General features: G+C 37.3%; 3 protein-coding genes across 11 annotated transcripts; 2 read left to right on the top strand and 1 right to left on the bottom strand.

The window, feature by feature from the left end:
• Positions 1–1,311: 1,311 nt before the first annotated feature.
• LOC117155164 (uncharacterized) lies at positions 1,312–13,446 on the top strand. 3 transcript variants are annotated; one of them, XM_076623024.1, is made up of 7 exons: positions 1,312–1,492; positions 1,783–1,912; positions 2,540–2,656; positions 8,612–8,664; positions 8,911–8,991; positions 9,087–9,307; positions 9,377–13,446. In XM_076623024.1, exons 4-7 carry the CDS (start codon positions 8,639–8,641, stop codon positions 10,618–10,620), a joined length of 1,572 nt encoding a protein of 523 aa, XP_076479139.1. In that variant the 5' UTR covers positions 1,312–1,492; positions 1,783–1,912; positions 2,540–2,656; positions 8,612–8,638; the 3' UTR covers positions 10,621–13,446. The 3 variants fall into 3 exon arrangements, with proteins under 3 accessions (XP_076479139.1, XP_076479140.1, XP_033186719.2); XM_076623025.1 differs by lacking the exons at positions 1,312–1,492; positions 1,783–1,912; positions 2,540–2,656 and adding an exon at positions 7,355–7,404; XM_033330828.2 differs by lacking the exons at positions 1,312–1,492; positions 1,783–1,912; positions 2,540–2,656 and adding an exon at positions 8,066–8,308.
• Positions 5,343–7,861, bottom strand: Slu7 (Pre-mRNA-splicing factor Slu7). The gene is made up of 5 exons (XM_033330826.2): positions 7,483–7,861; positions 7,114–7,385; positions 6,681–7,004; positions 6,294–6,591; positions 5,343–6,215 (listed from the first exon to the last, which is right to left on the bottom strand). The coding sequence occupies exons 1-5, from the start codon at positions 7,708–7,710 to the stop codon at positions 5,616–5,618; spliced, it is 1,722 nt and encodes a 573-aa protein (XP_033186717.2). The 5' UTR covers positions 7,711–7,861; the 3' UTR covers positions 5,343–5,615.
• Nep3 (M13 family metallopeptidase neprilysin 3) lies at positions 9,403–24,265 on the top strand. 7 transcript variants are annotated; one of them, XM_076623016.1, is made up of 13 exons: positions 9,403–9,538; positions 17,142–17,255; positions 17,669–17,825; positions 18,186–18,395; positions 18,619–18,899; positions 19,172–19,270; positions 19,379–19,549; positions 19,787–19,935; positions 20,427–20,649; positions 20,753–21,212; positions 21,460–21,606; positions 21,833–21,972; positions 22,208–24,265. In XM_076623016.1, the coding sequence occupies exons 2-13, from the start codon at positions 17,142–17,144 to the stop codon at positions 22,382–22,384; spliced, it is 2,328 nt and encodes a 775-aa protein (XP_076479131.1). In that variant the 5' UTR covers positions 9,403–9,538; the 3' UTR covers positions 22,385–24,265. The 7 variants fall into 7 exon arrangements, with proteins under 7 accessions (XP_076479131.1, XP_076479129.1, XP_076479135.1 ...); XM_076623014.1 differs by lacking the exon at positions 9,403–9,538 and adding an exon at positions 12,687–12,926; XM_076623020.1 differs by lacking the exon at positions 9,403–9,538 and adding an exon at positions 14,403–14,551.
• The last annotated feature ends 655 nt before the right edge of the window (positions 24,266–24,920 follow it).

The following is a 24,920-nucleotide window of genomic DNA, read 5'->3' as shown; positions in this document are numbered from 1 at the left end:
CTCACCACATTATTGCATTTGGGGATTATGTGAATCACAGCAATATTGTTGTGGTGACAATGTTTGCTGTAATGAAACTGATTTTAATTTTTTATTTTTAACGTATGTTTGATGATCTTATAATATAATACAATATAATACAATACAATATAATATAATATAATATAATAAAAAATCATATTAACAGGGCTATCATTTTTGGAACAGTTGCCATTCTCACATTATGCTGTATTTGCTATTATTGTACCTCTCGACGAGTTCATGCATCTTTCTTAAAGAAATATTTCAAAATTGCTTATACTGTAATGTCTAACCAACGAGAAAATGAAACAAATGCTGCAAGGAATCAAGAATCGATAGTGGAAGACTGTGTTGTACGAATAGAAAAGACAAAAACTATGCTTTAATAAACATTCTTTATATATATATGTTCTATATGCCTATTTTAACCCAATGTTAGCAGTTGATTGTAATTTTAAGAAATGGAATTCTGTCTATGTTAAAATTCTCTCATGTGTAACCAATAAATGTAATAAATGTGTAGCTGTATATGAATAAGATCGTTTAGAAATAGACATCTTATATTTTTGAAAAAAAACATCCATAATGGTGTGAAATTTTATTTGTTTCAGCAGATAATAAGATTAAGCTTGTAAAATAATGTCTTTTTTTAAATCTAAGAAGCTACTTTTACTGTCCAAAAATTACAAACCAAATTTTACCTTGCAATTTGAAAATAACACATTTATGAAAATTAGAAAAGAATATCCTATTACTTGAAATTAAACGTCATTTATTAAACTTTTATGCACAATTTACTTGTATGTCAATGCTAGAATAAATTACGTATATATTAAATGTTATGTTACGTGTTAATTCATTCTATGATATTTTAATAAAGTTTATTTAGTAAAGTTAATTCATTTTGCAATTTTTAAATAGAGTTTATGAATGATATGTGTGATCCATTGCAGCCATACGGTTATCTTGATTTTCTGTACGAACCGATTACATGCAATAATAATTTTTAAATAAAACTCATCAATAGAATTACTATGTTATATTCTTGCAATTTAGAGAAATTAAAGAATCTCTCATTTAAAGAGTTTTAATTTCGCGGGAATTAAAGAGTTTATATTCATTAATCAATTTTATTTAATCAAATTAAAGTATGAAACGCATATTGAATTACTAATTGCAGATATCCACATTTCAGATCCGTAAATTCTGTTCGCATTTTGGTTTAATGTATCATTTCTTTATTTGCAATTTATTCCTTTATTTGATATGATCGTAACTGAAAACATATTTATTATTTATCCCTCAGCACAGGTTTTCCAAGAATTTGACGATTTCTGTTCGTAAACGAGTATGAGTGACCTGTTACAGAGCCTCCCACTCCTCATCAACCGAAATTCGCTACGGCGCGGGGGAGTCAGTTTAGTGTCGAAAATTGGAGCGATTAGACGTGTATGGTGTCACTCTGTGACAGGTGTCCATTTATTTCTCTACATAAGTAGTATTTTTATAATGATTCTTTCATTGTTCAAACTTACGCTAATGATAAATTCGTTCAATTATCATACGTTTTTACTTAATATAATCATTATAATCCATTATTTGATTATCTTCTTTTTTTCGACCATCTTTTCGGTTGTTATATTTGCCGGTAACTCATATCATAGTTTCCAAGACGCAGTTCAATCTTGATCATTGTTTCATTTTTATATAATTTGTTCTTTTTATACATTTGTTCTAATGTTTTCGTCTTCTTTTGTGCAGATTATTGCTTGATCGCGAGATAACTTTCGAGGTATTAGAAGGACGCTACGAAATTCAAAAAGATGCCGCGAAATTCAAAATGGCACCCCGGTGGTCGATGATAAATTCGAGATCTTTTCATGGAAATTTGGTAATACTTTTGGTTGTCATTTCACTTTTTTCAGTAGTTTTTAATAGTTTCTATTATATTCGAGAAAGAACACCACCATAGGCTGGTTTGAACATGTTCTGCACATCGCGTCTTTTCTTGCTGCGCAGCTTTATTTAACGGACAAGAAAAGCCAACCATATTTTATGTTGGTATATTTAAAACTCTAATGGCGGACATTTAGTTTGGCGGGCAATTTTTACAAATCATTTAAATTATGAAATATTCATAAATATTTGACAATTTATTCAAAAACTTTGACAAAATATTAACAAGGGAATATAGTTTTTGATATCCTTGATATGATATTTCTTTATCTTTTATAAATGTATAATAATTAATTTGCAGTTTTGAAGGAGCAATACATATTTTCTTCGTAACCTTGTATTTACTTCATTTAATTCTATTCTATTATATTTTACATTAATTATTACTAATTAGAAAATAGTATTCGATTAAAAACATAACAAGTGTAAATTTTCTATTTTTGAATTTAGTTATTATTACAATTTTTTGCTTAATACGAATCAGTCTTTTATCATCTTAAACATTGAAAATAATTAATACTGTCATTAAGAAGAAATTACAATATTCTATCGTTTGTTACAGGTTACTTCCAGCATTCACTTCTTCCACCGAAATCGGTGATTCCAATTTGATGGCAGCTTGGTAACGACGTTCCTTGGGTTACAACAATATTGAAGACAATGTTCTTCGCGCCTAATCGTGAGTCGCATGCATTTTTGTTCTTCTGGTCACTCAATCATGTCGTAGGATAAAAGGTCCGAATCGACACGGGTTGACTGGTTGTATCACGTAGAATTTTTGACGAGCATAGTGACCGCGGGTATTTATTATACTCGTGAGTAGTAACATTTTCTTGTCTGTGTTTTATTTATTAGTTCAGGATAGGTTTTCTTGCACATCGCGTTTTTAAATGTTGATGATAATGTATTAACATATGTTGACAATTAGCATACTTATACACGATTAAAAATTACAGAATATATTCACTAAAATTATTTACAAAATCAAATTATATTCAATGTGACTATTTATGAAGATCAAATGTTCATACAAGAATGTGTATGAATATTGAAATAAACAACGAAATGACTTCGTTTAAATATTTTGTAGTGGAGAAGTTTGGTACCCTCAGACTTCGTTAATATGGAAATTCAATTCTGATTAAAGTTATTACAACGTTGATAAAGATTATAAATGATATTTATTTTAATCTTTTACTCTATAATGGTATGGAGCAGTTTTATTATTTGAGCATACACAGTATAATTTCAGTAAAATTCGAAATATGGAATATGAAAGTATATGTTAAAGCCTAACTTTGTCCGCCCGTTAAGATAGATATACAATTTCACGTGCAAGAAGACACTTCGCGACAGGCAGATTTCAGAATCAAAACAAGTTTTGAACGTTCCTTTGTGTTTTCAAAGATGTGCTTTGATAAAGATATCGCCTGAGGATATTTCGATTAATAGAGTTCATTTAGAGTCCATTGTTATTCATTGGTATAAATATTACTTGCATCGAATCTTAATTTATATTTGATAAATATGTATATTCTTCGTTAATTTCCTTCATTTTAGTTTAACAATTTAATTGTTCATTGAAATAATAAAGTAAAATAAAGTATAGCATTATTAAAATTTCAAATGAAATTAGACTGCAAAATCAAATTAGCCCGTTAGATGCAAAATATAATAGATAGGCTAATCATATTTTTAGCATAGGATTTTCAGGTTTAACTCCTTCCATGTTCATTGCCTGAATCTCACTCACGTGCCCAGGTGCTTCTTGGGTGGGAAGAAAGCAATGGGCATGACGATTAGTCTATAAGCCTAACAATGTTTTCAGCGACTGACATTGCGTTAGCGTATCGTGCACGACGTATTTTCCACTGTGTGTGTATGTGGTTAGGCCGTGGAATTGCGTCGTTTTTGCTTTTTATTATAATCTTGAAATACTTATGGAGTTCAGAAATATGAATCCAATTACCATTGGAAATATTCAGTGCTGATAAATACGTATAGTGAATTATAAATAGTAATATTACTAATCTCAGTATAAACTACAAAAAAATTAATAATTGATTAGAGTTCGACGATTTCTTCTAGTAAAATTATTTCTTTAGATGATATACATATACATGATTATATACGATTATGAGTATTTAATTAAAATTGAGATTTAAATATATTTGGATAATTAAAGTTGAAATATACAGAATATTTTTACGCAATGGTCGCTAGCCGTCGTCAGTCGATTTCAGGAAAATGGTACGTACTTTAGAGTGTGAAAGTTGTATGCCAAACTCGGGTGTCAGAGGCGCCTCGGCACGTCTCTCTAGTGTAGGCTCTTGCGCCCGGGTTATGTGTGAGAACCGTGGAGTGAGTGTGTTGGTGTGCTGTCTGTTTTGCTACTTTTTAAATATAGGGTTAGGTAGGATAGGTAGTATACCTTCTGGTGTGAGTGTTAATTATAAGTAGGTAGGGCCGGGCAGGTTGGCACAGTCTCTGGTCGGGTAGGCGCGATTTCGCGTGTCCAACCTGTTTCAGGAAATTTGATTTGAAAAATCGACGGCGAAGCTGGGAACAAGAGTTGGAGCATGCCACTCAGCTTAGGCTTTGCCTATCGGTTTTTCGAATTTCGCGGTCGTGATCGCGAGCAGGAAGTCGATTTCGAAACGAACGTTTATATATTGCTCGAGCGCACACATACGAACAGATAGCGATCACTATGACCGTTGGTCATCCATGTTCACTTGAATTGACTCGCGCGATTTAAATTTTTAGTTTACATTTGCGGGTTATTTTTTTGTTTTCCGATTAGAAAGACTCGAGCTAGATTTAAGTTTCAGCGGGCATTGCGCCCGAAGAAAGAAAAGGCTATGAGCCGAAGAGGCCCGGCAAATTTGTCATAGAAGAGGGCAACTACTAATGGCTTTCCATCCTCTGAATTTCGGATCATCCAAAGCATGGAAAGTCATTCCCGTTACTATTTTGTCACTATGCTCGCTTGTAGTATTTGTAGTAGTAGTAGTAGTATTTTTTTTCTTTTTTTTTTTTTGTCGGTGTACATGTCGGTTCACCACCATATTGGGCAAATCACGGTTTTTGTATTAGTATTGCAAGAGATTAATTATGGTTTGAATTAGTGTTGCGAGAGATTGATTACGGTTAAAATTAGAGTTGCGAATTATAACATCGCGATTGTTCTTAGCAATTTTGATTATGGATTGTCAGAATTTTTTAGAGAACGATACATTGATACATATTAGCTTTCGCATGGCTGCCCTGTTTGAGCACGGTAATACGTTTGTGAAGATAACATTTGCTAAATTAATTTAATAATTTAATAATCTGATCTGTTCAATCTAATAAAATAAATCTAATAAAATAAAAAAATAATTTAATAGAATAAAAATTTATCATATTCTTAATGAACTTCGATTCATAAGAAATAATATAACAATTTTGTTCACGTTTTATTAAATACGTTAAATTGGTAGGTAGATACGATATTCGCTTTTTAATCCCTTATAATATATTACATTTTTATATAAAATGAATCAATTTTATATATATCTAATTTTCACTTTAGATCTATACATAATAAATTTTAGTACACCTAAAAAATTTACAAGAATTGTATTAGTTCCTAAAAGCTATTTACTAAGAAATTCCGCCATCGGGTCGTCTTCACGTTGTCGCTTCATTTGAAATGCTTCGATCTCATCCATTGTTGGTTCTTTAACTTCATACATGCTATTGTAAGGGCGTTTTCTTTCATTCATTTGTAGCAGCCTTTCCGCTTCCTTTTGTCTTTCTTCCTCTTTTTGCAATGCTTGTTGTAATTTATCTTGTTCCTGTAACTTAGCAGCTTTTTTCTTATTCTTTCGTTTTTCTTTCTGTTTTTGTTTTTTCTCCTTCCTTTTAGATGATTTCGATTTTACCGGCCTCAATACCTTTTCTTCTTCATCCGAGGATGTATCGTTACTTACAGATTTTTCATCGGATGAATTTATCGTTTCCTCGTTAGACTTTTCTTCCTCGTTTACTGTTTTTTTAATTTCAATAGCGGCTGCTTCGGCTGTCTTTTTACCTGCATTTCCTGTACAGTATGAATTTTTTATAAACGAATGACAGCACTTGTATCCCCATTTACCAGCATGCCAGTAAGAACCCCAAACGCAAGTATGATTATTTGGATATACATCTTCTTCGTACTTAGAGCGAATTATTTGTCTGTCTTGTCCTTTGATGATCTGCAAATAAATACAAATTATGAAAAATAATATAATTTAATTAACCTTCACAGTCTAATAATATATGAATATACGTACTTTTCCATATCTGGAATATTCGACATATTGTTCTGTTTGTGCTAGTAAAAGAGAAGGCGGAGGAGCATCGAGATGTTCTTTACCCCCATATTTATTAATTATACTTTCACGAGCTTTATCTTTCAGTTCGTCGCGTTTTTTATCATATTCCTGTTTAAGTAATTCCAATTTAGTGGGTTCAGCGAGTAAATGAACGTCAACGCCTCTTTCATGCGCTTCCCATGCAAACAATTGAGCATTTGAATGTCGTTGTGTATCTCCCGAGAAACGCGCAAAATTTTCACCTTTATAATCCACCCTGAAACATAATACAGCTACTTTAGTATTTTTGAATAATGTAATAGTAATACAGACGATAACGGAATGTATAAGATAATTTCTGCATACTCTCTGTCTGTGCCGGTATAAGGATTGTCACGCATGGATCTCGTTTTAGGATCGTAATATGCCGAATTTGGATCCAAGTTTCTTAGATACTTTGCTGTATCTTCTCTAATTCGTAGATTTCTAACGGTAATACGTTGTTTAGAATCTACTTTTGTCCCAGGCATATCAACCTCGTCAACATATTTGTCCTCATCTTTATCCGAATCCTGTTCATCATTCTCTTCCGCGTTTAACTTTTCCGCACGCATTTGTCGTTTTGCTTCTTCAATCTTTTGATATTCTTCGATAATAGCTCTATGCTGTGAAGGATCATAACCAGCCCACCTACATTAAATTAATATATTCAAAATATTGTTTTATATTAATATTTATATTTAAAATTTACCAAGTATTTCAGTATGTACTGTATCGAGTAAAGTTCAAGATAAACCACCTGTCTCTTTTGCCATCGTAGTCCGTAGATAATTCTGGTTGAGTAAACTCATCTGGTGCTATATTTGCATTTGTGAATTTTGCACCTATTTTACGTGGACGTTCCATACATTCCTTTTTCTTGTGAGTTATTGCTCCACAATTTTCACAGGCTCCTTTACGATACTTTGTTGCTACTTTAGATGAATCTACACCACGTTTATACCATTCGTCTATACCGCTATACTGCTTTTGTTTTTCAGGCTGCGGTCTTTGATGTTTCAAAGTAGGCCCCTTTAAATATTATATATAAGTAAGTATTATATGTTTTAACGTTATGTGCGCTGACTATAAAAAGAGATGTCAATTTCTTTAAAAAGTTAATGCATACCTGTGCGCCAAAATACCATGGCGTAGCACTAATGTATTGTGGAATGTGTGGATTAATATCTTTGCCTTCTTCATCTACTGCAGCTGGTGCTGTACCAGCTTTTCTCGCTTCTTCTAATTCCTTAGCCTTTCGCCAATCTTCTCGACTCTTTTTCTTGGGTTCGTCTTCGAAATTGTTTTTGTTCTTTATAATTTTTGACACAGGTACATTAGCTAGAGTATTAGCCATTTTGATAGAGACAATTAACGTTAGATCAATTTTAACTTTGTAAGATTATTTAATTTCGGTGTCTTGCTCGTAAACTGACAAATACTGGAACTAACCTATACATAAGATAAAATCTAACGACAGACGTAAACAGTTATGTAGTTTGTGTTACGTGTTCTGAAATACCAATCGTGTAAAAAATCAGAAGCCATAGACGAGCTAGTCTATGGTTATGCCCTCTACTATTTGTGGTCGAACTACAAATAAGCTGCGTGGTCGAACAATGTTCAATTGTAGGTAGGAAATGGTAACTGTTATACCTTTTGAGCAGCATCTGGTTTCTGGTTTAATTTATGTACTGTAGTTTAGTTTATTCATATTGGCAACCCTGTTTTCGATGACGTCATTGTAAAGTTCCGAAATTGAAATCAATAAGTGGTGTGCAATGTTGTGTGCACATGATAGTCGGACCGAAATGGTGATTATATCAAAACAATTTGTCAGAGTGTACGGTTTTTATTTATTCAGAACGAAGGTGTAAATATTAATTGAGAAAATGGTACGAAATACGAAGAGAAAGCTGGCGATATTCGCCGGAACGTCGAAGTGTTTGATATACGTGAGTGTATATTTTTCGTTTCAGCATGTACACTTTTGATGCCATTTAACAAGAAATATCAAACGAAAAGTTATTCTCTGTATTCTAAATTGGGGAAAGTTCCTTTCGAAATGAAAGTACAGCGAGAAGTGGATCGCAACGTTCAAGCGTTTGCTTCCTATTTTGATAAGATTTACCAAAAACTCGCTCCTTTATTTCATAATGATCGCGATTATTTTGGTCTTAAGATTAATTTGTATGATTTACATCTGTGGATGTACGTTGTAAGTTGGTACACTATTTAAAACGTGATATTTGTTTCAGGCAGAAGCAAAGTATTGTGCCTCTGAAATGCCTGGAGAAACAAAATACTATGAGTGAGTTTCATACACGTAATTATGTTTATCTTTTAGTAAGTCAAAAGGGGGAACTTTTCTCTTTCTTTTTTTTTTCTCAAATAACGAAACGAAAGACGACTAATGAACGTAATTAAAAAAAAAAAAAAAGAGAGAGAGAGAGCTAATGAAAGGGGAAAGAAAGAGGAAGAAGAAGAAGAAGAAGATGGAAGAAAGGAAGGAATGTTCAGAGAGGAAGAGAAAGAATTACATGTAAATTCATTTTAGGTGTTCTAGAACCGAATATTGTTGCGGTATTGGTTGTTGCGTGTCACCAGGACTACATTTTCATCATTTATGGTATTATTGGTGCGCAAAACAATTTCACAGATCATTCTGATCGACATCTCTAAAGAAGATACAACATTTTTACGATATTCTCACGATTTTTTGTCGTTCGTTAGGATATTGGTAATAATTATGTTCCTGGTATGCTCCGGCGGTGGCTGGTGGTATCGATACTGGTTACAAGGAAGATATAGAGCGGCTGCATCGGCTATTCCGACTAGAACTACGAACGCGCGAGCCCAAAGTTCTCTTCGAGGGTCGACGTGTCAAGGGCAGAGGGCTCGTATTACGTACAATTCTGCGAGAAACACTGTATTATTGCATCGTATGTGGAAAGGCGAGTGTACATTTGTCTGGTAAATAATTGCGACGTATTCGATGTTGATCAATTTATTTGTGCTCTTAGGTCCTCAAAGAAACGGAGCGATGCCCGCTCAATACACCGGTAATGCGACAACATCGGGCCATTATCAGAACATGAGCGTTATGTTGAACGATGCGAACTGTCCGTACTACCAATTATATGGCCCACCTCCAAGCTACGAAACTGTGATAGCTCAAACACGTGGTAAGGTATCAAACGCGACGTCACCGGAATCGACTAGCGCGCGATCGAGTTCGTTCGTTGCGCCAGCGAATTCGAACGTGTCCCAATGCTTCTCTTATACTTGCAATTTCTCTACGAGATTGAACAACAGTCTGGATCAAAACACGCAATACTCGAGTGGCGGTACGAGTTCTCGGCAACTCGAAGGCCGAGAAGGTATTCCATTCGCGCATTTTCCACCGTATTGCGCCGTCGCAGACGGAAGTACGAGGCAAAATGTATGCATTCCTTTCGCCTATCAGGAACAACCGTTCGTTTCTAGAGATACCTTTAACCCTCTGTATCAAGCTAGTTCCATACACTGTGTTCCGTATCCGATGGACAAATCGTCAGACACGTCGGATCCAGAGAATCAAAGTTACCAAGTGTCGAACGCCGAAAGGTATGCGATGGTAAATGTCGATTGTACGGCTGGTAGTAGCAGAGAGCAAGGTATTTGGCAGTCGGACGATCGTTCAACGTGCAAAGTACGCGTTAGCCAAGTAAACAGAGATACGGATGACAGTATGGAGAAAAATCTGGGAGAACAACGAGAAAATACATCGATGGTAAGAGGGGCGGCGGGTTCTGCTTCTCCGCTTAAAATCGAAGAGAATCAGTCGGACGATTCGAAATCCGTGGATTGGTTGGAAAATTTCGATTCCGAGTTGGCAAAGAGTCGTCGAGTGTACGGCGGTTCTTTAAAAGCAAGCGGCAGGTACGCCGATAAAGAAAGATGCGATGAATATTCCGTTCAAAGGGCTTTCTCGAGAATTTTGCCCCATTCCTGTGACGGACTTATTAACACAGAGCCAGCTACGGCATCTGTCGATGTATCTCATAACGTAAGCTCTTTGGAAGAGAGAGCCGACTGTAGTGCGAGTTCTTTTCAATCAAATCCATCCAATAATGTGATATTAGAGCGTTTCGGTTCCGACGGCGCGTCTTTCTCGATGGAAAATATCGAGAAACTTGAACAGTCTCATTCCCGTCTCGTAAACACTAGTACAAATTCTGATCTTGAAAGTAAATCTAGATTAGACAGATCGAAATCACTGGACTGAGCAGTTATGGAATACTTTGCTATCGTACTACGCGTATATGTAGTGCTTATTCTTCTACACGTTATTGATTCACGCGTATTTGTGTACGATCGTGTTAGCCGGAAATCGATCGTGTTAACGATTTATCTCATAAAGTTTTCCTGTAATCGATATAACGAAATCAAGAGAGCGTCGCGGTATTATATGTTCTCCTTTTTAAATACGAAACTCGTCGAGTTTCGGATTTAAGAGTTGATCGTTTATCGAACGACAAACAACGCTTAATCTATCGTTTGTCTATATTCCAATATACATTCCATATACTATTATTATCCTCTCTTTTTCGCTCCTTATATGTATATGTGTATAGCTATGCGCCAGATTCTCGTATTCGAACAAGAGGCTCACGGGACCATATTTGACACTGTTCAGTTTGTCTCGATTATTTATCGGTTACGGGATAATTTGTTATCTACTAACAGTCGTTAGTACAACGCAATAACGCGTGACTCGATTGGATCTCGTTTTTTACGATACGCGATACTGCCAGAAATCTTCGGTCAATGTCCTGTTCGCTCGAACGATGGTTCCGAGCTGTAAACGTTAATCGGTTAACAAATATTCCATTATATTTGTATCCTTTTTCCTTCCTTTTGCGAATGAGCTCAACCAATTCCAATTACGCACAAGGGCGTCGCTCGACGCTGTTCTTAATCGTCCTACGTAAACGTATCGGTATGCCAATAACACGTTAGCACACCTTTTTCTAATCTTCGCACGAAACGTCGTACTTTACAATGCCACCGAACAGTTTCTAATTCTAATTATTAGGTTAAACGTTATTATAGACTATTTCGTATGTCGTATTTTCAACAGAGATGTTACGAATCAAGATGGTGTTTGACGAGATCGGTTCTATTCCCTTTTTCGAACGGAGGAACCGCGTAACTTGCTTTCCGATTCGATCGAACACCATTTACGTGTTGCGTATTTCTTTCGTGTGCACGTGAATACAATTTCGTGAACGTTTAAGGATTCTTCGTCGATATCCTTGAAGATGCAGCAACTCGATCTACGTGTAACACCTTACTAATTTTAAGATACGCATATGCTACGAAAGAGTTTCTCTTATTATTGCTTTGTCAGATGGGATCGGAAGAACGAGAGATGTACGTTACCGCTCACAGGTATCCGAACATTCTAGTCAATTTGTACGAACGGTATACATTACGCCTCGTAACGATAGAACCACCCAAAGTCGTTTAACTCTTATATTTTATGCCAAGTATTTGTAAACATTAATGCTACGAGAAACGACGTACATCGCGTTTGAACTTGCTATTTTTTAATTAAATTATATTCCTGCGCCAAAGTGTTTGGATATTTTTGAGCGATAGTACATACACGTGTGCGTGCGTGCGTGCGTGTATGATTGCGTCTGTTTGCTGCGTTTGTTTGCAAGCGAATGGCTGGCCGATGACGGCCGACAGGCTAAAAGGAGATGTTCGAGGATATAGACTAAGCTAAGGATGCGAGGACGGAGTAGGCGATGGTACGAAACGCGAGAAATCCAGTGAAAAGTCAAATCTCATAGAAGAATTACACGTTCGAATCCGGCTTTACGGATTACCATATCTCGCGAATGTCTTTATTTTTACTTATCGGTTATTGTTCTTCTCAATTTATACGTAGATCGTAAGAACGAATCGCGCGAACCAATGTCACTGACGGTATAAAAAGTGGCAAGGTCGGACAAATGATAAACCTGACAAATCACATTTTTATAGAGAATCGATTTTTATATTTAGTATGCCTTTTGCAGACTTTGTGTTCTCGTTGCCTCGTCGACCACTTAACAAAATTATTGATAACGCAAATTAGGTGCGTTTAGTATTAACGAAATCAAAATACCGTACTATTCGTCTCCTATCGTTGAACAACGTCATGGATTTATCATTTGTTTTCAAGAAGCTTCTATCTTCTCTTCTCTTTCGTATACGTTCGTTTCGTTTCACAAGACACTTTTCTCGTTGGCCAGCAAACAACGTGAAAATCAATAAAAATAAACTTATTATCGTATCCTTCCCATGATCTTGAAACGAGAAAGCACGTTTGCCGCGGATAGACGGAACAGTTTAGGCAGGTTTGTCCGACGACAGCTGCGCGTCGGAATTGCAGTTATTTTCGCAACACGACGAATGCAGTTGAAAGCAGGAGTCGCCTTGACGTACCATCGCGTGTCTAAGTTTCTGATTCCAAAAGTTTTCGATTGTAACAGCGGTCCAAAGAAAACAGTGTACGTGCCAATAACGAGTCCGTTAGATAAGGTAATGTCGTGTAGGGCAAGTCGATCGATCTCGTAACAAAGGAGAAATATAATGACATATATATATATATATATATATATATATATATGATATATATCGTATATCATATATTATATATATGTAGTATTATTAATTAAAATTATATATAATTAAATAAAAATTACATACACAAAACGCGTGCGTGTGCATGCATAATTATTTTTTGTAATCGATCCGAATGGACGAGCTATTTTAACAGTCCGATTAAATAAAACGCTAATTAAATAACGCATAAGGTATAAAGTAACGTGGCCAGTTACTATCGTTCCGGATTACGGGGGTCTTCTATAGATTCAGGAAACACTATATTTTGCGTGCGTGCGTAGCCTGCGTGTTATAGCTTTAACGATCGATAACTAGTCCGAATGATCACTTTCACCGTAACGTGCAATCATGTTCGTATTAATATACTGTAAGATATATTGTACCTCACGAAAAGGGTTGTCTTTGCTGAAATAAAGACAAAATATTTATTCACGTACGAGGCTTTTAAAGTCGATCGATCGAATTTCTAATTTCATTTGTGTAAACCAACAAGAACCAAGCAAAACTGAAGTATCGTTTCGAACGTGCTATAAAGTCGTAGTAACAAGCTGTTCATTTTCTGACCATCGAATCTCTGCCTTTATTTCTTTTCCACTAAATGCAATTTAAAAATCACAGTTGTCTCCTCGTTCATACGAATTACACGGATTCAAATTGCGCGTTTCCATCGAATCTTTACCCTTCATACGTCGAATATTAACTTCTGCAATTAATTCTTTACTAGCATCATCTCAAGTTCTGTCTTCCAATTTCCATGGTTTACACGTCCAAATCGTTTCCTTGAATTGTGTTTGTAGACGTGTAAAGTTATTCTTACCTGCATGATAATGCGTTACCGATTGCGCAAGAAGCAAATTAATTCTATCTCTAGTGAATATACAGGATGGTTGGTAACTGGTGGTACACGCGGAAAGGGGATGAATCTACGCGAAAAAAGAAGTCGAAAATATAGAATAAAATTTTTTGTTTGTAATTTTTCCATCGAGACAACGATCTAAATTTCTCGAAAACAAAGCCTCGGACGAAAAATTTTTATTCTATATTTTCGACTTCTTTTTTCGCCTAGAATCATTCCCTTTCCGCTTGTACCGCCAGTTACCAACCACCCTGTATATATATAGAGAGAGAGGAGAGAAAGAGAGAGAGAGAGAGAGAGAGAAAGAAGTAGAATAAACGGAAACAAGAGTAGGCTTCGTAGGAACCGGTATGATCGCGTGATATACGATTGATTGGAAAAGTACAACGACACGTTTTTTTTTATCAAATTCGCGGAGATAGAGAGGAATTGGAAAAGGATTACTATAGTTAGATTAGAATGGTAAACGGCGTAGTTACCGGCACGAGGCGACGCGACGGTAAAAGATGGCAGGTGCACTGAGGCTCGGAGGAAATCAATATTGAGAGAAGATAGGTAGAGGGGTTGAGGTGCGTCGAAGCATCCCCATAAGAGAGAGCCACGGAAAGTTAGGAAGGCCGATATAGCGGCTGGGCCGAGGAAAACGCTGGAAAATGTCATAATCTCGAGGACTATAGTTTCGAGGGTATAGTTTCGAGCAATACCTCTCCTCTACTTCATTTTCTATCCATTTGTCTTCTGCTACTGAGTTTGTCCACCTCTATTCCGCTCCATCGCACTGTCCTTCCCTCTTCTCCCTGCCTGTCAGAAACCCTCTCGTCGTCCAAGCTAGGATTCGTGCTCGGCAGAGTGAATCGATAAATTTGTAAGGTGATAGTGCGCGAATTGGTGATTACGCGATCGTGCGGGGCAAGATGTCGGTGAAGGTGAGTGATTGTACGCGTTAAAAATACAGATGGGGAGAAAGTTGGCCCGAGTTGGATGACACGGATGAACTTGGATCGAATCGATTCCATCGATGCTGGAAACACGGTCCACCGGCTCCTCCTTACGTTTCACCATTTTTCGTCCTTCCGAATGTCAACGTTGTACTTATATACCGTGGCTGCGGTTGAGCAAAGATAGAATCTGCGGATCGGTTTGGATTATGAGTCGCATATTCCGGCCCTGAATTTCACGCAAGACGATCGTGTGCACAGTAAACATAATCGATCACTGATGTTATCTTGCGTATTATCGTATGCCTGTATGTATATGGTACGCGCGCGAGTCTAAATAATGTTTCTCTCGTTATCGCTCGATAATACTATGTCACTGATACGTTCTGTTAGTATCGTACGACACGCAGAAATACGCAGTATAAAAGGTAATATCAAAATTATCGTGTTGCACAACTAGTGAGACCGAGTAATCGTGCGTGCAAGACGCTCGTAACAAATACGATTCTCGTTGGATTTGTCAGCCCTTTAGATAATAATATTCGGAATGTGATGGAATCGATATCGTAAGAGGCAACCTGTATGCTCGTTGTAATGCTTCATTTGAAAAGATTGAAATCGAAGAGAAATTAGAGGGAGGTTTTTACGAGCCCTCCAATTGTCAGACTTTTATATCGATGTTTAAGCCGGAAAGCGGTTACGTCGAACGGTGGTTGCAGACGAGACGTTCGCCATACAATTGTTTTAAAAGGGAAACGACTGGCTAGCTCTTTTTCTTCAAACGCGAGTGTCGTGAACATAGCGGAACACAATGCGAGACGAAAAGCATTCTAATCGTATTAACGAGGCTACAAGTGTCTATTTCCTGCTAGGAGGTCAGAGACGAAACAAGCAACTCGATTGTAGACGCGTGCGCGCGCTTCTTCAGATCCTCATGTTTGCACGCGTGCAGTTGCCGCGTGCAACCAGCTTGCAGTTTTAACACGAACGTTCGTCGTGTTTCTCTCACAAAGTGTCTCTCATCGTTGCTTCTCTTTTTCGTCAGCCATTGTTTGATCTCGCTTTCGTTTAAGGAAAACCAGATTTTCGGTCAGTCGGAACCTGTTAAGCCAATATCGCTAGACTGCGGATATTTATGCAAATTTACCATTTTTATGAACACGATCGAAGAAATGGAATTTAATCCGAAATTTGTTTCGAGTCTTGTAAATAGCGTAACGAATATTTCCGATGTTTTTTTACGCATGTTTACGCGTTTAGTGCAAATTTGCCATGTACCTTTCTATTAATTATACCTCAGGTAACGAAAGACGACTGTTCGCGTTGTAATTTCATTCGATGCACAGCTTGATCTCGATTTGAATTTCGTTGTCATAAACAAAGCGAGTAGAAAGCTCATCGTATGTACACGGAAATGGAAACCTTTTACGGGTGTATTCTGCGTGTCACGCGAAACATTGGAAAATTTCAATAACATTTTTTTGTTGTAGAATAAAATTAGTAAGATTGAAAAATAAATATAGACCCTGTGAACAATTATAGACCCTGTGAAATTTAACGCGCGATGAAAATTCAATTTAATCAATTTTCGTACACCGATGCGTGTATATTGTTTTTACTTTCGTTTTTGAAACGGTGACATTGGAAGCTTTCCTCGTTGTTGGAATATCGGCGCGCGTAATGTAGCGTAATTGCGAATATTATACAAATTGCTGTTAAATTGGAGAATATCGCGGGGGATCGAATATATGTCGTTGCTGATTCTATTCAATTCCATTCGTAGATAAAATTAAAGTCGATGATTTCAGTATGTTTATTCCGTACGCGATTTCTGACGAACAATCGTATTTTTCGTCTAATTTCCGTATGCGAAAGCCAGGTATTTGTTTCGATTTAAGGCTCGCTCGGCGTTGTGTATTTTTAGTTTTAGTCTAAAAATGTATCGCTACGGGCAATTTCGCCACTGAATTTTCACATTGCCGCCTCTTCTGTGTCGGGTCCAAGTACTTATACGTACATTCTCCATCAATCTACGTTTTTAATTTGCAACGCGATGTTTCCATTCGTTTCGTACCGCGAGACTTTTTGAAAAAGCTTCGCGAGTAATTAATTACATTATCTGGTATTCGACAGCTATTGTGTAATAACGAGACTGGTTTAACGTTATTTTATCTTCGGTAAAGTCGTTCCGTGTCAGCGCTTATAGAAAAAAGTATCGTTTGCCCTTGCACACTGACGTCCCTATCTATGACGAATAAGAAGAAAATTTAGCAACTATAAAATGTATTTATGTCTCTAGATGACGATGTTTCAACTTATTTATGGGTCTTGTCTTAGATGATGATGTACAAGCAGGCCGAGTTCGAGGACGAGGACAGCAGTAGCATTGGTTCCGTAGCTTTGAACAGCGAAGGCATCAGCACGTCGGCCACGCACATCAGATACAATTCGGTTGGTTTCTACACGAAAGTGAAGCAATTTAATCGAGATAATAAAGTGCTCGTACACGTGTGGCTGCGAGATTTCGAGTCAGCCATCGATAGATATTCGCGATGAAGGCGCGTAACGCGAGTTACGAGCGACGATTCTAACGTTACAGTGATAAGTTTGCGAATAATAGTGCAGCAGCTTGAGAATAATCTACACGTTGTTACATACAACACGCCGTGGCTCTAAAGTGGTACAGGCGAAGTTAGAGAGATTCCGTTGCTCGGAACAAGACGAAAATAAAAGACAGCGAAATAGTAATGTTTGTTTTTGCGAAAGTCGCGTTTGAGAGCTTCTCGATTTTATTACTTGCACCATTCTGGAGCCACGCTGTAGCTATGTCTGTATATCTATTCGTATGTATTTTTCGTATTCAGGGAATCTCGTTGTGGAGAGCTAGGAGCTTGCTCGAAAGATGTCTTTTTATCATTTGCGTGGGCCTTTTGATCATGGTCGTGATGCTGTCGATAATCATCAGCAGCAAAAACGGCTGGGAAAAAGCGCAAATACTTCGTGTCACTTCGCACGAGGAAGGTAAGCTGTGCAACGACGATTCCAAAACGTTAGGTCGCAGGATAATACGCCGTAACGTAACATCACTGCACGAATCGATATCGGTACTGTAGAAGAGTCTTAGGTCATCTATCATAGCGATCTCGGTAATGACGATTGTATTTTCAGACGATGCTCTTGTGTGGTTTTAACGAAAACGAATCTCTAGTTATCGTGTCTGCCCTTATCGTGTTACATCTTTGCTTTCCCGCGCTCGTAAATTCTAAATACCGTGAAATCGGTAAAAGAAAGCGCACGATCTGTAACTTGTATATCGTTAATCCGTCAATGGGTATTATCGATGAATTATTATTTTTCGAAAAGTGGTTGATTTTGTTTTAGATGGTACACACTGTTTAACCGAGCACTGTGTCACGGTGGCTGCTTCCATTATAAATAGCATAGACCATTCGGTCGATCCATGTAACGATTTTTACGAGTATGCGTGCGGTGGTTGGATCAAGAAGAATCCCATACCAGATGGAAACAGCATGTGGGGAACGTTCGATAAGTTCGAGCAAGACAATCAGCTGGTTGTAAAGAATGTTCTTGGTAAAAAAAAAAAAAAAAAAAACTGAACCCTTCGTAGGTTTCTGGTGATCAAGGAGCTTTTTGGAAAAAGGGTCTATAGATAGCGTTAAACGTCGTGTTTCGAAACGCCGAGGTCGAATTTCACGTTACTTTTTTTTACAGAAAGCGCCTCGATCATAAGAAATCGGTTGGAACTTCCACTCTGACTCGCTTCTACCCTTCATTTTTTCCCCTTTTAACGTAGAAAAACCATTCGCCGAAATGAAATCTAAGGCCGAGAAGAAAGCAAAATATTATTTCCTCTCGTGTATGGACGCAAACGACACGATCGAATCGCTTGGCGCGAAACCAATGCTGGACTTGTTGGATTCTATCGGTGGCTGGAACATTTCTGGGAAATTCAATCTAAGCGAGTGGTCGTTGCAAAACAGTATGCATATTCTGCAAAATGTTTACAATATGGATGGTTTATTTACGTGGGCGGTAAACGAAGACGATCGAAATAGTAGCAGGCACATTATACAAGTAAGATACCAGGATGGATCTTTCAAAAATCAAATTGGAAATAATTCTATTGAAATCTCGCCAAAATATATATGCGATATGCGGAATTGATTTCACCGCAAAAACGCTATAAATTTTCCAAACAACTCCATATAATTGCACAATGGTATAATATATTAGTATGTAACATATCATAAAGTATAGTACAATAACACGATAACATAGTGTATAATGACCTATACATATGTATATGTATAATACAATTATTGTACGAAACGATTTACGCTTTCAAGATCGATCAAGGAGGTTTGACGCTGCCAACCGCCGACGATTACCTGAACGTCACCGAACACAGTAAAGTGTTGGCTGCGTATTTGGAATACATGACGAAGGTATAATGGCATTGATTTGCGTTTCGTTTATCTCGATTCCATTGTTTTTCGGCACCTTGTAATCTTGTAACCGGTGAATCGAGTACAGGTACTCGTACACGTTTGCAGATAGGCGTGCTGCTTGGCGGAGAGGCGAATTCGACCAGAAAACAGATGAACGATGTGATAAAGTTTGAAACGGAATTGGCGCGGATCATGACACCGCCGGAGGATCACCGAGATAAAGAAAAGCTTTACAACTTGATGTCTTTGGATGAATTGCAAAATAACGCGTCTTTCGTAAGTATTTCGGATCGCGTTTCTGCCACGTTCCTCTCATGCTTCTGCCGCAGTTTTGTCGTGAAATTATTATGTTCGCAGTTTCGATAAATTCAGTAGATTCTCGATTAACCGAACGTCTCTATACAAACGGTATGAGACGGTAAAGAAAAGCAAACGTTATCACGAAGATATAAGTCTCTCGACGGAGGTTCTACCGTATCTTTACTATCTTTATAGCCATTCAATTAATTTTAGATGTCCTGGGTAGACTATTTTCAAAATGCGACGCAACTCGTTAACAAAAAAGTAACCGGCCAGACAAAGATCGTGAACTTTGCTCCAGAATATTTCGTTAAATTGTCCAAGCTGGTATTAGAGTACAACAAAACGAACGATGGGAAAGTGTAAGTATTTTCTAGAAAGCCTACGCTGGTTATCACGTATCCTGTCATTCTCTTTTTACTTTTTAGTAGGGATGGGACCTTTCGAAACCTCGGAAACCCAGGAAACTCGAAACTTTCTACTATTTTCGGAACCTTCCAACTCGAAACTTTATGCTATCTATGTCATTCGAAACTCCCGATACCCGGACGATAATTTATATAAATATTCTTATTTATCTAATAACGAGTCGGTTGAGTTTCTGCTTACACATTGGAGCTCGTTTCGATTAGTACGATTTCGCGATAATTTGATTTTCCGAAAGCAAAATTTGTCTTTCGGGGATTGACGGATTTCAGTTGTTAGTAAAACAGACGATCTCGAGAACTGACAACAAAAGTTTCGTGTTTCGTAAGTCTACGAGTTAGGTTTCGACCCATCTCTCTACCTTTTACCCTCCAACCTTCTTCTCTTTTTACTTTTTCTCTTTCTCTTTCTCTTTTCTCCCAAACAGGATACTGAATAATTATCTGGTTTGGCAAACCGTGAGATCTTTAACTGCCTGCCTGTCGAGACCGTTTCGCGACGCTTACAAGGGGCTGAGGAAAGCTTTGATCGGTTCGGAAGGCCGCGAGGAGCAATGGCGTTATTGCGTCAGTGATACGCATAACTCGATGGGTTTTGCGATCGGTGCGATGTTCGTTAGAGAAGTTTTCCATGGAAAGAGCAAACCCATGGTTAATTTACACTCAGTATCTTTCAATGATGATAGATATACGTGCTCCGAGGAGCACGCGTTGGTACAATGTCCACTTTAAATGGCGATCTAATCGATTGCAGGCGGAGAAGATGATCGATCAAGTGCGCAAAGCTTTTATCAAGAATCTGAAAAATCTCGATTGGATGGACGCGGAAACGAGAAGGAAAGCCGAGGAGAAGGCGAACGCGATCACCGATATGGTCGGCTTTCCTGATTTTATTTTACGTCCAAATGAACTCGACGAGCGTTACAAGGACTTAGTAGTTAAACAAAACGAGTACTTTCAAAATAATATACGGGTGAATAAGTATAATTTGCGGAAAAATCTAGAGAAGCTCGATCGGCCTGTGAATAAAACCACTTGGATAATGACACCTCCCACGGTGAATGCTTATTACTGGCCTACGAAAAATCAGATGGTTTTTCCCGCTGGTATCCTACAAAGTCCATTCTATGACATGGAGAATCCTAATAGCTTGAATTTTGGTGGTATAGGAGTAGTCATGGGACACGAACTGACCCATGCATTCGACGATCAAGGTATGACGTTGATTCTCAAATGTTTCTACGCCAGTAAAGCAGAAGCCCATTTATCCGAACAAGGCGGAGAATACACGTTCGTACGATCGAGGTTGCGCTCAACCTTTCCCGATGGCAAACGCCTAGCCGTAAATTTGTATAGCTGAAATTGAGCATGGCAATTTGTTCGTATAAACGAGGTTTCGTTGCATTTTCATTTTGATTTTATTTGATTCGATGCGATCGACTATCGATTATTTCAAACTAGGAAGAGAATACGACTTGCACGGAAACTTGCATCAATGGTGGAACAACGCTACGATAGAGAGATTCAAAAATAGAACAGAGTGTTTCGTGGAACAGTACAGCAATTTTGAGATACATGGTCGACACGTAAACGGACGACAAACTTTGGGTCAGTTACAATTATTAGACTACTACGGATATATGTATATATGTGAAAATTCATATTTTTACAAATACAACTGAAAAAGTAGGATCTAGTGAAAAAATTGCATTGCCCGTTAAATACTCCACAATGAGTATTTATCGTGTGTATTCTATGCATTTTTACGTTTTTAAATCTCTTACAAATGTATAGAAATTCGCAGTTTAACGATATCGCAATCGTTTTCTTCTAGGAGAAAATATTGCGGACAATGGTGGTCTCAAAGCAGCGTATCACGCGTATCTTTCAACGCCGAGAAGCTACAAAGATCAACTACCTTTACCTGGTCTTAATTTGACGCATCGACAATTATTTTTCGTGAATTTTGCCCAGGTAAATTGTCGTTATCTTATATCCATGACTTCTACAAAATATTGTCAACTATATCTTTGGATCTGACAGCATATTCTCGCTTTTAACTGTTTAAAGTATTCCTTGATAACTCTCCATCTGTGATTTTCAAGTTTAATCATCTTCGTCGATAAACGAACGAAAAGATTGTGCATTAAGGGATTAAGTTAAAGAAAGAAAGAATGGGACGAATTTAAAAATAATTTATTGTTACCAGGTTTGGTGTTCCTCCGTGATGTCCGAGGCGATAGCTCTCCAAATCGAGAAAGATTCCCATTGTCCACCAAAATACAGAGTGATAGGATCACTCTCGAATCTGCCGGAGTTCGCATCTGAATTCAACTGTCCCGAAGAATCGCGAATGAATCCGATTCACAAATGCGAAGTGTGGTAATGCATCGTCTCTCTGGATTGTCTGTGTCAATGTGGAACTTGTGTTGTTCAACTTTATCGCCGATATATCACGAAAACGAGTCGTTGTAAAAGTTGAAACCTCTCTCGCTTCTGTCTGTAGAGCAACTGTCTCTTCCTTCGACGTTTTCATCTTTATTCGCTTACAAGTTGAGAGTAGCGAATGAAGCGAACGAGAAGAAGCAAATGTTATGCGTGGTTTGCTAGCGATCTATTGCAAATGCATGAAGCGCGAACCTTTCACGAATAAAAGAAACGTCGAAGAGATAGAAGCGACGAGCACAACGAATTCCGTTGCGACCACGTGATTTTATCCGGTATGAAATGTTAAACGTCCATGTGCTGATTCGCACTGCTGATTTATTCGAAGACGTTGGAATCACAACGAGTCGAGCATACGCGAGTTCAAATGCATTTTTAGTAAGCGTCGAACGAGTGTAATTTCAATAGGATCGTGTCACTTTTGAGATTTCGTAATTCGAATAAATCAAACATCGATCGAAGGTCGGCTTATGCGCGTTCAATGTATCGATCCTTTTGTTCGAGAAAAATCGATTAAGCCAGCTCTGAAGCTGGATTAGAAAGGCACTAGGACCACTATATGAATCGTTAAATTTCCTTACTCGACTATTCGAAATGCGTCACGACGCGCCAATGTTTTTCATTAAGAAATTAATTGACTGTGGTTCATCGTGATCACTGGGGACGATTTAATCCATCGAACCAACTGACCGACCAACTTGATCGACGTTTTCTCATAAACGAAAGCGCGCATTTCTACGTGATAAGTGATTTTTCACTTTTATACTTGAAATCAGTATTATCAGTTCGAATCGTACGATTCGAGTAAATATCAATGATGTTACACGCTGCACACATAACACGTTTAATACGCTTGTATATACCTGCAGAATATAAAGACGCATTCATATTACCATCCAATTGACACAGTGTATTGTTCCTACAAGCAACGAGCAGAAATTTTTAAAAAGTGAAAGGAGATATAAGCGAGGAAACAGTTTATTCAGTTGGAACTCTTCTTCGCCGTTCTGTTCGTGTCGAAGAAGCGATTCTCACCGATCTCGATGAGCCATGGCGATTATAAACGGCACATTGCTGTAATTTCTGCAGGCAGGAAGTTAAGCTCTAGCGTTAAGCTTAAGAAATTTAATTTTCTAAACAAACTACATGCTATATAGTTATACATAGGATAGAAACAGTACGTCGAGCCAACGAGTGTAATTGAAAATGTTGCTACGAACGTTCGAGCAAATATTTGTTTATGCGTATACCTCTTGCCATGTGAAATTCGATAGTTGAGCGAATGTTTTCCTAGTCTTTAACAAGTGCTGTCTAGTACAAACACGCGTTAAGATCAACTGTCCATTGATATTAAGAGAAAAAAAAAAAAAAAGAAGAAGAAGAAAGAAAAACATGGAAATGGAAGCAAAGTTAGGAACATTTAAAACTATCAGCAAAATAAATATAATTTAAGCATGATCTAATATATCATGAATCTTCATTTTCTGATGTTCGTTCAACTATCGAACGAATGTTCGTAATTGATAAAAGAAAGGCGATTATCGAGAAATGTTGTATATTTCGTGCTCGACAAATTTTCTTTGTCCTCGTTCAATGACGATTAAAAACGTAAAGTTGACGACAGTTGTCTGTTGTGTCTTTTGCGTACCTACATATTATACAAAGGAGTGCGAGAAGAATCGACAAACGATTTCGTGCGTCAAAGAAGAAGTCTTTGAAAATCGACGATTATGTCAGCCATTCTAATATTATATAGTATTTGAAATCATATATTTCTTAATGACGCACGTGTAAATCAAATAAAGGACAAATTAAATAATGACACGAAGATTTTATTAATTGCAGGGAAGAAGGATGCGATACGAGAGATTTCTCAAGTTCTCATTTCCTTTGGTTTCTCCCTCCTTTCCTATGAACCGTCGAATTTACACCGAAGATTAGCACGCAAAAACGATATTTCGAGAATTTAACAGGGGAATTCTGAATTTCACATTGGATTCTCGACTTAGTTCGTCAAGAAAGTAATAGAACTACTGTCAGTCAAATTGTTTCTTCGATACAGTTTGTTCCTTAAATTGGTAAGTATTCGCATCTCGCTAACAATTTGTATAAATAGAACGTACATACGTAGTTTTTGTATCTGTTACGAGAAATGCAACAAGTTATAACGCCAAAGAAATAATTATTTTCTGAATTTTTTGTTTCATCACAATGTCGAAGAGTTAACAGTTTCACGATTGTCAAATTTCTTCAAGTTGGACTTATCAGCAACGAAAAAGACGCGCAAACGATATTCTCGGTGTCTATCGCTCATGGTCAACGAGTATACCGCGATACGGCCAGTAATAAGTTTAAGAAAGGTTTATGATACATTTGGCTCGCGTAAGTATTTGAACACTTGCCGTAGAAAATTTTCACCAACACTTTAACATAAAACTAAAACGAGAAAGAAAGTCCACTCAACAATAAAGATTCTT

The sequence above is a fragment of the Bombus vancouverensis genome, chromosome 12, assembly GCF_051014615.1.
Source record: "Bombus vancouverensis nearcticus chromosome 12, iyBomVanc1_principal, whole genome shotgun sequence".
Taxonomy (NCBI): domain Eukaryota; kingdom Metazoa; phylum Arthropoda; class Insecta; order Hymenoptera; family Apidae; genus Bombus; species Bombus vancouverensis.
This window is presented reverse-complemented; position numbering and strand designations above follow the sequence as displayed.